This window comes from Colletotrichum costaricense, assembly GCF_030867565.1.
Source record: "Colletotrichum costaricense strain IMI 309622 chromosome Unknown Scaffold_38.1, whole genome shotgun sequence".
In the NCBI taxonomy this organism is placed as follows: domain Eukaryota; kingdom Fungi; phylum Ascomycota; class Sordariomycetes; order Glomerellales; family Glomerellaceae; genus Colletotrichum; species Colletotrichum costaricense.
In genome coordinates, this window is record NW_026848267.1 from 53092 (window position 1) to 67260 (window position 14169).

At 52.1% G+C, this 14169-nt stretch overlaps 6 protein-coding genes across 6 annotated transcripts; 4 read left to right on the forward strand and 2 right to left on the reverse strand.

The window, feature by feature from the left end:
* Positions 1-307: 307 nt before the first annotated feature.
* Positions 308-3655, forward strand: CCOS01_17041 (MutS domain V; the record flags this gene model as incomplete). Its single annotated transcript, XM_060465175.1, has 5 exons — positions 308-1070; positions 1166-1359; positions 1416-1772; positions 2070-2496; positions 2550-3655. 5 exons carry the CDS (start codon positions 308-310, stop codon positions 3653-3655), a joined length of 2847 nt encoding a protein of 948 aa, XP_060304265.1.
* An 831-nt stretch (positions 3656-4486) lies between these two features.
* Positions 4487-6432, forward strand: CCOS01_17042 (ADP-ribosylation factor; the record flags this gene model as incomplete). Its single annotated transcript, XM_060465176.1, has 6 exons — positions 4487-5027; positions 5089-5202; positions 5258-5565; positions 5646-5666; positions 5716-6030; positions 6097-6432. 6 exons carry the CDS (start codon positions 4487-4489, stop codon positions 6430-6432), a joined length of 1635 nt encoding a protein of 544 aa, XP_060304266.1.
* A 206-nt stretch (positions 6433-6638) lies between these two features.
* On the reverse strand, positions 6639-7383 carry CCOS01_17043 (uncharacterized protein; the record flags this gene model as incomplete). The annotated part of the gene is made up of 3 exons (XM_060465177.1): positions 6639-7080; positions 7151-7196; positions 7305-7383. 3 exons carry the CDS (start codon positions 7381-7383, stop codon positions 6639-6641), a joined length of 567 nt encoding a protein of 188 aa, XP_060304267.1.
* Positions 7384-8121: 738 nt separating this feature from the next.
* Positions 8122-9156, reverse strand: CCOS01_17044 (uncharacterized protein; the record flags this gene model as incomplete). The annotated part of the gene is made up of 1 exon (XM_060465178.1): positions 8122-9156. One exon carries the CDS (start codon positions 9154-9156, stop codon positions 8122-8124), a length of 1035 nt encoding a protein of 344 aa, XP_060304268.1.
* Positions 9157-10525: 1369 nt separating this feature from the next.
* CCOS01_17045 (uncharacterized protein) lies at positions 10526-11269 on the forward strand (the record flags this gene model as incomplete). Its single annotated transcript, XM_060465179.1, has 1 exon — positions 10526-11269. The coding sequence occupies one exon, from the start codon at positions 10526-10528 to the stop codon at positions 11267-11269; it is 744 nt and encodes a 247-aa protein (XP_060304269.1).
* Positions 11270-11380: 111 nt separating this feature from the next.
* Positions 11381-13258, forward strand: CCOS01_17046 (protein phosphatase PP2A regulatory subunit B; the record flags this gene model as incomplete). Its single annotated transcript, XM_060465180.1, has 6 exons — positions 11381-11424; positions 11529-11569; positions 11671-11768; positions 11841-12492; positions 12563-13158; positions 13235-13258. The coding sequence occupies 6 exons, from the start codon at positions 11381-11383 to the stop codon at positions 13256-13258; spliced, it is 1455 nt and encodes a 484-aa protein (XP_060304270.1).
* Between the last annotated feature and the right edge of the window lie 911 nt (positions 13259-14169).

Genomic DNA, 14169 nt, shown 5'->3' on the forward strand with positions numbered 1-14169 from the left:
GCACGACTGAATTGGGATAAGTTCAGGTCCCTGACATTTAGAGCCGAGAATTATCTGAACTTGCCGCGAGCGAAATCGTGCCACAGTTACCTGGACATGCTCGTGTTAGTCCTGCCTCCTACCACTACCTAAGTTCTGCCATTCTGGGCTTCTCTTCGTCTCCTTTTCGGATTGTTCACACAATAAATCACGCCTGGATTGCCAAGCGGTTCTTTCCCCCAAGGACATATATTACTCATTGTTCTCTCTCGCCGTGTCTAGTTCTAAACGCCTCGTCATTCCGTCCCATTTACTCGCACGCCCAACAATGCCGGGACGAGGCAGCGCCATGTCCAGTCCTTGGCGTGGTCGACCTCGCAGGAGTATCCTCCACGGAGGTTCCAGAGACCGGTCGAGAGGTGGCTCGCAGAGGGGCTCGTGGGGAGGCCAACGAGGTGAATCATGGACTGGCTCGGATGTCAGCTCAAGAGGGAGCTCATATACACCTCGTCGTTCGAGGGGATCTTCCACTCATGCATATCGAGGATCGCGCGGTAGTTCCAGTGTCGTTGGTCCGCACCACACCTCGCCCATTTTCTCGAGCCCACGTCGTACCCGTGTACCATCACTTGAGGAGATTTCGCCATCTGCAGGACAATACATTGAAGATTCCGGATATCAAAATCACCTCGTAGACTCCGCGAATCGACTGACACTGCCGTCCAACAACTATTTCTTGCCCTCGATTGCTGCTGAAGTCGAATTCGGCAATCGTCAAATGCCCCCACCACTGTCAAGCAGCGAGTACGAGGCATCGTCACTCCTTGGCAGAGAAGGAATGGCTCAAGTCGAGCGGAGGAACGAGGTTCTTATGGCCATTTCCGTTCAAGTGAAAGGTGTCCTTGGTTGTGCCTATTATGATACAGACGAAAACAGCTTATTTCTTCTGCAGGATATGTCCTGCACTGCGCCGTTGCAGTTTGTCGAAATGCTCATGCTGCACATTCAACCAACGACCGTCTTGCTACCCCTGAAAGTACCGGATGCGATTCTTCACTTCTTTGAGCAATATCAAAGTAATGTGGACCGAGGTCAGTCATTCCTTGAGATAGGGGCTGTGATTTTGGGCGCTCATGAATCATTCTCATAGGATCTGAAAGGGATAACTACATTCTCCGACTTCTAGGTTCAACTGAATTCAGCCACGCGGCTGCTTTGGAGAGGTTAACGAATCTACCGATCGCCGCCTCGGAACATGCTCTGGTGACGAATACAGGATTCGGCCTCTCCAGTCGCAGCTTGCAGGGTCCCGGAGAGGAATGCCAAGATGTCAAAACGATGCGTCTCGGGTCTTTTGTAGATCTGGAGAGCGTTGCATCAGTAAGCTATGATGAAGAAAATGCCATATTTGTCGAATGCAATTCTAACACATATAGATTGGCTGTGCCGGTGCCGTGCTGTGCGAGACTATACGACTTCAGAATGCTCAACGGGCAGCAGAAAATATAGAGAGAGCTTTCGGAGTGTCGCTGCGGATGTTTGCTTTGGCGGACTTCATGTTTGTAAACGCCGACACGCTCTCCTCCCTCCAAGTATTCCAATCCGAATTACATCCGAGTAACCTGATCTCCGGCACGGGAAAAGCAGTCTCCGGTTCGAAAGAAAGCCTATCTCTATTCGGCATCTTTCACCCGTTCGCTGGCACCCCTCAAGGCAAGGCACGGCTCAAACAACTCTTTTTACGCCCACTAGTCAACATCGACATGATCCGCGAGAGGCAAGCAACCATTGCGGTATTCCTGCAACCGGGGAACGAAGAGGCCTTTTCGAGCATATCTCAAGGACTACGAAAGGTCACAGATATCAAGAAAACTCTGGCTCAGTTGCAAAGAGGCGCAGCAGAATCTCCGGCTGGCTGGGCTTCAATCGAGCGTGGTGTTTAGTGGACACTTACTCGATTTTCGCTCCATGTGCTACGTCTCAGAGACGCCATACTTCAGCTGCGAAACTCCAATGGCCTTGTCATCATACAAAAGGTCAGCCATGGTAGCAACTCGTCTGACGAAGCGAGAGCTGACTCTATCAACTAGATGGTGCAGGTCGTCGCAGTGGACAAGTTGACGGCAATTATAGATTTGGTAGGAAAGGTTGTCGATTTCGAGGAAACCAAGGCAAACTCACGCATCGCTGTGAAATTACACGTAAACACTGAACTCGATGAATTGAAGCAGACTTACCAAGGGCTAGAATCCCTGTTAAACGAGGTCAGCACAACATTGTCGTTGGAGCTACCGACGTGGGCTCGCAAATTCGTCACAGGCTGTGTGTTTTGGCCGCAATTGGGCTTCCTCACTGTTGTCCCTTTACTCGAGGGCACTCAGGCAGGCTACGAAGGTCAAGGACTGTCCGGTGACCATTGGGAGCAAAGATTCACGGCGAACGACAATGTATACTTCAAGAACAACCTCATGATGGACTTAGATGACCACTTCGGGGACACTTACAGCAGGATTGTTGGTTCGTGGCGAAGTCCTACTGACAAAATGATTACCTTGCTAAGATTTCTCTAGATCTCGAGGTTGATATCCTGCACGGTCTAGCCTGTAAGATCCTCGAACATGAGGCTACCCTCAGTCGCGTGTCCGATGTTTGCGGCGAACTTGACTGCCTTGTAGCCCTTGCTAGCGGAGCACTCAAATATGGCTGGATATGTCCCACTATGACAGAAGACAACACTGTGTCAATCTACGGAGGACGTCACCCCCTTCAGGAACTGGTGGTGCCTGCATTCATCCCCAATGATTGTATTCTTATCGGAGGCTCTGCCGATGAAGCAAAAACACCAACATCGATGCCAGACAACAATAACATTGGCATCAGCACTCTCATTATCACAGGGCCAAATCATTCGGGGAAAAGTGTATATGTCAAGCAGGTTGCCCTCATTGTTTACCTCGCCCATATCGGCAGCTTCGTGCCCGCTACCGGCGCGACGATTGGCCTCACGGACCAAATTCTAACACGTATCTCGACGCGGGAAAGCGTCTCGCAAGCGGAGAGTACATTTGGTACCGATTTGAGGCAGGTGGCCTTCCTGTTGAATCGTGCTACCCGTCGAACACTCGTGGCAATCGACGAATTTGGCAAAGGGACGGCAGCTGATGATGGAGCTGGTTTGATGACTGCCCTCATTGACCACTTCAGCACGCTCGGTTTACAGTCCCCCAAAGTTCTGATCACAACGCATTATCATGAGATATTCGAAGGAGGTTATCTTCAAGAGCGACCAAGGCTATCGCTCGTGCACATGGAAGTCCGTCTTGATATCGACGCGAACCAGATGGAGGACCAAGTGATTTTTCTTTACAGTCTAGTTCCCGGAAGGAGCACGTCAAGTTTCGGGAGCAGATGTGCAGCGTTGAATGGGATTGATACTGCAGTGGTCGAGCGAGCTGAGGCTATTGTACTGCTCCTCGCCCGAAATGAAGACCTTGGGGTGGTGTGTGCTAGATTAGATGCTACAGATGAGGCTCGACTTGAGGAGGCGGAGAACGTTGCCCGTCAGTTTCTTCGAATCTCCTTGGATGGCCCTGGAAATCCTCAGTCTAGAGTGCGAGGTACTTTGTCTACTCTGGGCATTTTGGAGAGTCTTCTCGTGCCGGCAATGGTTGAGTGAAGTATCTGCGAGAAGTTGAGCTTTATGAGCATGGGGGAAAGTACGAGAGGTCCTGGCGCGTTGCCGGATGACGACTGGCTTAGATGATGCGTGAAAGGGGAAGATTGCTGTTAAGTCTTAGATCCGGTAAAAAAATGAGACAATTGTTTGCTAAGTGGGTGATTCGAGTAGCTGATATCAAGACGGCATTTGAAAAAGGACCCCGGTATAGACGTTAGACCCAAGGTAACAAGAGACCGCAGACCCAATTGTCTTGCACTCGCACAACAGTTTCATCCGTGACCTCCCAGAAGACTCCATATGACTGATGTGATGCTATCGCTTAACGATTGAAGTCCAAGGTGTCTGCTGTCACACGTTGGCAATGTTACTCGTGATCAGTACTACCACATTGAGAAACATGAACGCGAATAGAGGCAGCCGCACGTCTCCAGTTATCATGTCACACACATGATATCTTTGATAAACCATGTCTTTTCTCAAGATGAATCGCTTCAACAAACGTTGGGCAGCCTCCGATACCCCTGCTGCATAAATACGGGCTGAGTGTTGTTGTAACCTCAAATAGGCGCCGACGCATGTGCATATAGCCGCCGCGAACCAACATTGGCGGATCCTCTGCAGCGAATCAAGTGAGACAGTGTGAGCGAGTGGTTCGCCCTCCCACTCTCTGTTGCATGGGGTCACCGGCCAGCAAGGACATAAGATGTAGGGCTGAGGTATTCGTGCAGCTCAAGGCATCATCGCAGACTTTAGCATCAAAAACAGTCTTTTCAGTCTCACATGCTCTGACTGATGGCTATCCGCCAAAAAGTTCAATGGTCGTAGATCATGGCGATACCATTCGCCGCCGCCGCCGCCGCCGCCGCTGCTGCTGTCACGTTGGACGACAAGTTCCAGAATCTAGATGATGAAGCCGTGTACACTCGCGTCAAGGCCGAGGCTGCCAACGACAAGGCTCTCAACTTTGTCGTCGAGTTCAACCTCCACGAGGCCTTCATCGCCTTCAATCTGACCTCTGATGATTTCGACCAGCTCGCCACCCGAAAGCGCAAAGACGACATGGTGCGATGGATCAATATCTGGTCACCGAGCATGCAGAAACCAGCCGTGGAACGCATCGGCGCCCAGTACGGGTTCTCCAGGAGACTTCTCGCCATCATGACGGCTCCGGCCTTGTCATTCATCAAGCAGCAGGCCAACGCGACGCAGGTGTCACCGCAAGGTAGCGATGTTGAGAAGGGGTCGTTGTCTGACGGCCTCGGACTTCCACCACCAGGACAGACGCAGGCGCAAGTGTTGGAGGAGCTTCAGATCTACCAACTCGTGAAGGAGACGGTCAATTACACCTCCATTGACCAGGGGAAGGACTGTGAGTTCTCGGACACCCCGATTCCAGAAGTACTGCCAGAAGATAGCTGATTATCGACCAGTCCTCTGCATCGGTGCTAACTGGTTGCACACCCGGCCACATTCTAAAGCCACCGAACATAGTCCAAGTCTGTTACCGCCCAGACACTGGTCATGGCTTGCCCTCAGCTCCGACTGTAAGTTTGCGACATGATCGTACGAATCGTCGTGCCGTGCTCATCACCGACATAGCCGTCGTGGTATCTTTCCACGAGACGCCATCGTCAGAATACCCCGAAGACGAAGAATGGTCCATGGCAGAACTCGTCAATACGAGATCCAACACCACCAGCGTTTTGTGCCAACTATCCAAGCACGGCGTAGAAGATTTCGAACGAAGGCTTCTCTCGCTGAAGCCGGTCAGGCAGGCGATGCCTCGCCAAGGACTCGGCAGCAACACTGCCTGCGAGGGCTCGAGTAATCTTTTCTATTATCTTTTCGAGGATTATTCATCGGCCCTGCCAGTTTTAAGAACTTCCAAGCAAGAGCTGGGTCGACTGGTAAGTCACGAGGACCGAGTCTTGACGACCATGACTTGTAATCGAAGATGGATACCTGCTGATACCAAGTTGCGTTGCAGAGCGATCAAATCTTGAAGCCGGTAGGTCACTGATGCCGTACCGGGAGCAGAGAACTGACTTTCAAGCAAGAGTCGAAGAACCAAGATTAAGACAGGGGAGATTATTGAATCACTACATACTCTGAGAAAGGAGCTCAGCCAACTCCAACACTTGTTTGAGGGTTATAAAAGCCTCATCAAGCGTATCTGTTGGTCGCCTCGGTCCCTAGATGCCTGTCACGAGGGTCAATGCGGACGCCTAGAGTTATCTGGAAATATGTTCGGCGAGGTAAATATATCGTCGTCAGCAAGAAGTCGCTTCGAGCGCCTTGGAGACAGACTGCAACTGTTGATGCTCAACACAATCCAAGAGTATCTAGACGAGCAAAACGCACTCTCGAACACGGTAGGTTTCCGGGAAACATGCTCGAGCCGAGTGTATTGAATGTTTGCTGACGATGCTGCTAAACAGTATTTCAACCTCACGGCCCAAAGGGACTCGCAGGCGACTGCACGCCTGAGCAGGAGCGCTACCGTACTAGCCAAGCTGAGCGTCTTCTTTCTCCCCATAACATTCATGACCAGCTATTTCTCTGTAGAGATACCCGATCTGGTGGAACACTACACCCCCAAGATGTACTGGGTCTGTTTTGCCGTGATTGCCGGAATCTCCTTCATTAGTCTTTTCTTTTTCAGTCGCATGATTGAGATCCTCAGCGATGTGCTCGAGGCTTGGGCCCACACCGCGGTGCGAAGCACCCGGCGTTTTGTTGGACTACGTGTACAAGATGATAGAGACGAACATTAATCAAGATGTCGGGGCGCCGCATTCAATAGTCAAGTGATGTACTGCAAAGAATCGGGGTATTCCCTGTCCATCTCATCTAAGCGGATAATGAGCAAGAAAACAAACAACGCAACACAATCGGAACTCCACGAGTCGTTTCTCTACGTGAACAACTTTGTTCCCACGTTGATCCAACTGCTTGCACTGATAATCGTCTGATTTGCCCTTCATCGCATGGCACCGAACACGGCGATCCCTAAGCCCGCCGCGAGTTTGGCCACACATGCCGCTGTCGGACGTGCTGCGGCGTTGATGACGACGCCATTCACCGTGGTTGATTGAGCACACTGGTCATTGTTCAAGCCGTAGCATGCTTGGGAGCTAAGACTGGAACATATAGGTGTTGCCGATGTTCCAACGTCCGGCCGGGTTGCGGCGACGGTGGTTCCACCCCCGCCAGGAACAATCACAGTAACGCCGAAGCCCGCATTGCCGTCTAATTGAGTGACGCAACTTTGGTAATTTCGGGAACATTGGCTGAGGGCCGATGAACACTCGCCGCGATCGAGCGATGTCGCTATGTATGGGAATGGAAAGTAGGCATTGGGGACGTATGAAACTGCCGTAGCAGTCGGTACTGTCGTCGGAGCCGTGCCGGTACAAACAGCTCTAAAATGTGCGACTCCAAATTAGCCGGGCTTTGTCTCGTAACGAAGTAATGCCGGAGGTTCAGTCATACCCAGAGGGACAGCAAGCTGGCCGGTTATTATCGTCCAGTTCGCACACTTGTCCCGTGGCGCAACATATTCCATCAAATGTCGCGCCTAGTGAATCCGAACATTTGGATGTGCCAGCCGGGCAATCTTGACGTCTAAATAATTGCAACGGCGCACCGCCTAGCACGTAGGCGGCGGTGGGAACCATAGCCTTGGTGTCAGTTGAAGTCGGAGTTGGGCTCAGGGCGAAAACCATTTCTGTGGTCCCCAGTATTGCCAGTCGCGTTGTCCATCGTGATAACCTCATAATTTCGTGGATTATAATGGGCCAGGCCCGGATCGTAGTTGACGTAGCCTTCCTGTTTCCTCGCCCTAGCCGTGCGGAAGTGGAGGAGTGTCTGTTGCTGCCTTTTGTGATAGATAAGCCGGGTGTCTCCTCGATCCAGGAGTGAATAGTCAGTTATCCGTCCCGGATGGCATCGGGCAGTTGTCTCACAAGCTGGCTACGAATTCGGTGTGGTTGTGGGAAGAGTGGAGGATAGATGGACCGGAGAGCTAATACAGTAGTACTTGTATGTCGCTCTTAAGCTGCTCCAACAGGAGGATTACACGAGTGTCAAAGCCTGCCCGCTGTCAATCTGCTGGGTACCAGCCACAGCCAAGGCTTTCGCCCAATTTCTCGTCCCTGCACTCGAACTACTGTGAGGAAGTAAGGTGAGCTGTCCAACCCCGCCCTCGTTGGTTTGGTGAGGTGGGTTGCATGCATGCAAATTCCCTCGGACTACCCAGGCCAAAAGGACCGCCAGGGTGGGTGAGGTGGCTGGGCATCTGAGCTTCGCAGGGTGAGGGGGTAGGAAGACGCCAATGAGGGTTGCAATCGCATGATGTCATTGGGCGGAGGACAGTTGGCAGAGCAACCCCGACCTCAGTCCCTCGGGCCCTGGTCTTGACGCACAGAGCAAGCTTTGCACGCAGCACAGCACCCTCGTCGCGATTAACGGCCTCGAACATGGGCCAGAATCTGTCTGAGCCGTTGAAGTGCCTGCATCTCGTCGGGGCCTGTCGTAGCTTCTGTCCCATCTCCGCGCGCCCCTTCAATTTCTTGGTGCGCTTGTCGGGCGAGGGACCCGAGGTCACCCCAAACTTCGTCCGTGTAGCTCGTAAGCACATCGTTCCAGCTTTCCATCCACATGGCTCTGGCTTGTTGCACATCTGCTACGCCAAAATGCTGCAATAATTCGCTGGGATCGTCTCCATTCAGAAAATGGGGCTGGAAGTCGAGGAGGGAGGTCCAGTTGGAGGCAGTTCTTCCATGGGCATCGTCGAAAAGGGCTCTTTTTAGCGACAATTCTTCTTCTGGGGATATATGCGTCTGCAGGTCGTCATCATTCACGTCAAACCCATCCAACTCGAGAGAGTTTAGTAGATCAACAACGCCTAGGCCGTCGTTGGCCTCTTGTATCTGGAAATCGGACTTGATGCCTGATGAGAGAGGCGTGTGTTGAGTGTGTTCGCTGACAAGGACGATCCCAGAGTTGCTTTCCTGAACCTCGGCTGATCTCTGAGGCTGAGAGGGGTCATCGAGAACCGCTTGAGCTTGAGCATCCATGAAGTCTTCATACTGCTGTCCACCAGCGGTGGATAGACCTGTTGCCGAACCAAAGCCCGTGGCGGTGCCGGGATTCGCGCTGCTTGGACTGCGATACGTAGCAGTATCTCGGTGGCTTCCGGAGCCCTGGGCAGAGTAGGAGGAAGTTCCGGGTGAAACTTTCGCTCCCGTCGTTCCGTTACGGATGGTTTCGGTGGCAGAGGAAGCTGTCAGAGCGCTGCGAGAAAGGCTGGCCGCAGATGCCGTGAGGCGGGATGCAAATGAGGAGTTGGGCGGTGTATTTCGGTCACCTTGCTGATGTAGAGCTGTGCCATCATCAGGCGCCGTTTGGACATCGGAGGGAGGGACGGTGGAAGCTTCTTTGCCCTTGCCCTTGTCTGAAGGACTGGAGACGGCATCGCGACTATTTTGCTCGACCATGCTGATAGGAGTGAAGAAGAGGTGTGTAGTGGGCGCTTGGGGGTTCAGAATGGCAACTTGGGCTCAGCGAGACAAGAGGTTGGTGACATGATATTGCAAGTGCGAGATGAGGGGGATCTAAATGTCTGGTATGTATTCGTGTGTTACACAGAGACCGAGGTTCATGCCTGCCGTGGGCTTCTGGTGTCGTTGATGTGCCGGCCATGGGCCGTAGCTAAGGTAGGTAGGTACCTTGAGCTTGTAGAACGGATAAGGTAAGGTAACCTAGGTAAGGTAGGTACGAAGTACCGTGATTAGGTGTACTCTTTACGTTCCAGGTGATAAACGGTACCTAGGGTACCTACCAACAGTAAGGTAATGGGCACCAAGCGTGCGAATTGACCCGGAAGCAGTTGACGTCTCTTCGGCAATCTCCATTCGGCCGGGCTCTTTGGCTGCACATGTGAGCCCCGTTTTTGAGTTGCGAACGGAGTACTGTGCCCCAACGCAGCTGGCAGCTTCAAGCTTCTACTAGGTAGATATTCACCATTCCACTTACGTAGTCGTGGGACGCAAGTGGGGGAAGCGCAGGGCGGGGAATCAGAATCACAGTCAAGAGGGGCGTCTTGAACCCCTCAACGCCTCATCGGGGCAAGGCAACATGGCCGAGTGGTCCAAGGCGATAGACTTGAATTATTTATTGTTCTATATCTATTATCTTCGGATGCGCAGGTTCGAACCCTGCTGTTGTCGACTTTTTGATTCACGACCTACTGAATCATTTCTGTGCCTCTCTCTGTGTCATTTGAGGGACTTGCCCGTGAATGTTGAGTGATACTTACGCTTTTGTCAAGATTATTTATGTAAGCTACTCTACCTAGCTATCGCTCCGTACATGGGACATACATCGATAGCGGCACATTACGGATAAGTAGGTATCCGTACTTACTTACTTTACTTACCCTACTCCGTACTGGGCGAACCTAGGTATGCCTCCAACCCAATCGTGCCACCCACCTCAGACTAAGTAAGGTAAGGTAGGTACTCTGCCCCTCCCCGGTCCCGTCAACAACTGTCTACTGAATTCCAGGTCGACCTTGGGTAGGTAGGGAGTACTCCGTGGCGCGTAGGTACTTCGATATCCAATCGTGATTCCCGCTGGATTCCTATGTTGACCCTCATCCCGCCCGCTCTTATGGCAGCCACAAATCGGAGCTCGTTAGGTTGGGTACGACAACAACCAATGTAGGTACCTCACTTTACCCAAGGCACCTTACCTAAGGTAGGTACCTGGGTAGGTCGCAGTGGACGGGAGGGCAGCACCGGTACCTTACGGCGCCCACCTACCTTATCCTGCTACCAGTGCCATCGATCAGTCAGCCCGGGGTGTATGGAATACAGTACGGATTGGATACCTATCCGTACCTTAGCGAATCTGGAAGACCTGGAAGCAAATCAAGCCCACGCAACATCCCTCTCTCTCTACCTTACCTTAGCGTCACCTCTTTCTATCCCGTCCACCATCACTCCACCACTCCCACCTACCTACCTTACCTACCTGACCTTACCTTCTCACCCCAACCTCAACCTTGCGCAGTCTGCACCCTGCTCTCGCCTACCCGCAATCTGCGCCGCGATACCCCCCCTCCATACGAACAACGTGCAAGCCCTCGACCAACCGACTTTTGGTCTTCGCCGTCATCAGAATATTCAACCGTCCCAGCATCCGAAGCAATACGCCTTTGTGCAAATCCCTGAAGCATTTCCACTCCCGCTGCCGCATACGCCAAACACCACGCACCTACCCTTCCTTACCGCAGAGCCTTCGAGCTACGGGCCTCCCTTTTCAACCCCTCGTCAACTACGACCCGCCCGATCTATCTCTGCCTCATCCCAACGACATAGAAACCACTCGCCTGCTCTTCGTCCGCAATTGCCTCTCGCACTCCTCCACTTTGCCTGCGTGTTTTTAGGTCCCTCTTCTGCGCACACCATCGCAGTTACTCTCACCTCAGCACCAACCCACGCTCTTCGCGCCGTCCAGCTCGACTGTCGTGTGGCCCATCTCAGCCCTGTCCATATTCTCCCAGCGCCGAGAGACAACCTCTCTCTCTCTCTCTTTCCGCACCACTAAAGCTCGCCCCTTCGTTCGTCTTCGACATACCCCGCCACCTCGCCTCTTCCGCTCGTCCATATCAACATCTACAAGTCCATTCCTTAGCTCGTACAGAACTGGTCTGCAAACATGGTGGACAGCGACACGAACTCCCCCACGTGGAAGTTCACCCAGTACGTGCTCTTGCTCCTTGGCTCCATGTCTTCCTTTCCATTATCCTCATCTCGACTGCCCCGCCCTCGCCCTTGCTGGGATAAGTGCTTACGCTACGCAATAGGTGCTTTGGAGACAAGGGCGATGTGGAGGACATCACCGAAGGTAAGCTGCAGCCCGCAATTCCTTGTCTGGCGACCATTACCGCCGCTACTATGGCAGGTTCTGTCGACTCTATCGTCTATAGATCTAACCCTTTCTCTCAGCTGATATCATCTCAACGGTCGAGTTCGATCACACGGGTAACTATCTCGCGACGGGAGACAAAGGCGGCCGGGTCGTATTGTTCGAACGGAACGAAACGGTGAGCCAAACCTGGCATCCAAGTGGAAGGCGTACTCTTCATTCTTGACCTTATGCTAATATTCTTGAACAGAAAAAAACATGCGAGTACAAGTTCCATACCGAATTCCAGTCCCACGAACCCGAGTTTGACTACCTGAAGTCGCTGGAAATTGAGGAAAAGATCAATAAGATCAAGTGGTGTCGTCGACAGAATGCATCACACTATCTGCTCTCAACAAACGACAAGACGATCAAGCTATGGAAGGTATTCGAAAAGTCGCTTAAGGTCGTTGCCGAGAACAATCTATCCGATGACTTGACTCCCGCAAACCTCGCTGGCGGTGGGGGTGCTCCGAAGCAGTCACCTGCGCATCGCTTCAAGAACTCTGAAGACCTCATCATGCCCCGCCTAACCCATCATGACACCGTCGTTGCCGCCGTACCTCGCCGAACGTATGCAAATGCCCACGCCTATCACATCAACAGCATATCCGTCAACAGCGATGGCGAGACATTTATCAGCTCGGACGACCTCCGCATCAACCTCTGGAACCTGAATATCCAGGATCAGAGCTTCAACATTGTCGACATCAAGCCTGCAAACATGGAGGAGCTGACTGAGGTTATCACCGCTGCCGAGTTTCACCCTCTAAGCTGCAATTGGTTCATGTACGCAAGCTCCAAGGGCACCATCAAGCTTGCCGACATGCGCCAGAGTGCTCTCTGTGATAGCCACGCAAAGCGTACGTACTGCGCTTCTCCGTCCGAACTCTTTGCGATCTGCTCGACGCTAACATTTTGTCATCGATGTAGTCTTTGAGCAAGAGGAAGATCCGTCCTCGAGGTCGTTTTTCTCCGAAATCATTTCCTCCATCTCAGACGTTCGATTCTCCTATGATGGTCGTTACATTCTCTCTCGCGATTACCTGACGGTGAAGATTTGGGATATCAACATGGAGCGACAGCCCGTCAAGACGATTCCCATTCACGAGCATCTGCGTCCTCGGTTATGCGATACGTATGAGAACGACAGCATCTTTGACAAGTTTGAGGTTGTCTTCTCAGGGGATGCCAAGAACGTCATGACTGGCAGCTACAACAACAATTTCATGATTTATCCTTCAGACCCCGACAAGGAAGTTGAAGTGGTGCTGCAGGCCGACAAGTCTGCCTTCAAGGCTAAGAAGGTTGGCGTACCGACACCCATCAATTCGTCTACGAGCCCAACCGCAACCAATGGTGGCAAGAAGGGAGGTTCCCGTGCTGGTAGTCCTGCTGCTGGAGCCGGTGGCCAGGGCCAAAGGATGCGCAAGGAAACCGATGCCGACCAGATCGACTTCAACAAGAAGATCCTCCATATGAGCTGGCATCCATTTGAGGATAGCATCGCGATTGCGGCAACGAACAACGTAAGTCCTTGTCGGCATGATGATTCTCTTTCCATCCCTGGAATTTGGGTGTTGAGTGGGCTGACTTCTTTCATAGCTATTTGTCTTCTCTGCACTATAAGGATGGATATCAACCGAAGCCCTTGAGCACTATGACGAGTGAGGACACTCATGCTCGGACGAAGCACAGCAACACAGTTGGACGATGTGGATCGAGGCTATCGCCTCCTATAACCTGGAGGATTTGGTTGACAGGAGAAGATGTCTCGGGTCTACGTCGCAGCTGTGGCCTCTTGATACAATCGCCGTCTTTGCCAGACTTTCGAATCAAGAGGCCAACTCGACCAGTAGGAAAGAGTTTGCTGGGTACTCGGGACCATCGAAAAGTGCTTGAGGAGAGGACAGTGGTGAAGGAACACGTGGAAGATATGGAAGAAGCACTAGGAATAGATGGACCCGACCATCGTGTCACGTCGTCACGGTTATCAATGCCTCTCTGATTTCTATAGTAGAATTGGAGGCAACGAGATTCTCGCCTGTTTTGAGCATATGGTGACGTATGATGGTAAGCCCAAGTACACGAGATGCAGTATCCGAGTGTCGCAGGTGGGCACTGCGGAGGTTATTGACATACCCTTATACCTAATTATCCAAGGTAACGGATATTTCACATACCTTTCTGAGGGTTCCCTAAAGGCTACTGCTGCGATTTGAACATGAGAGGACGGTGCTTCCTGCATGCGATTCGACAATCATGCAGCGACCTGATGCCCAGATGCTGTCATTCAAAATTGGTCCCACGGCTGTGGTTTGTCCCGTTGCGCAAGATTTCGATTTCTTAACTTTATTCCCCGAAATAGATCTGTATCAACTACCTACTACCTAAGAACTCGCACTTATCTATGCAGGTAAGTGAAGTTGGGTGGGTTGGGTGGCTTGAGGTACCTAGATTGGTTCTCAAGAGATGTCGAAGTTCCTGTCAGGTCCCAAGCCTACCTAGCTAGGACGAGGGAATCGAGCAAAGTATGGATC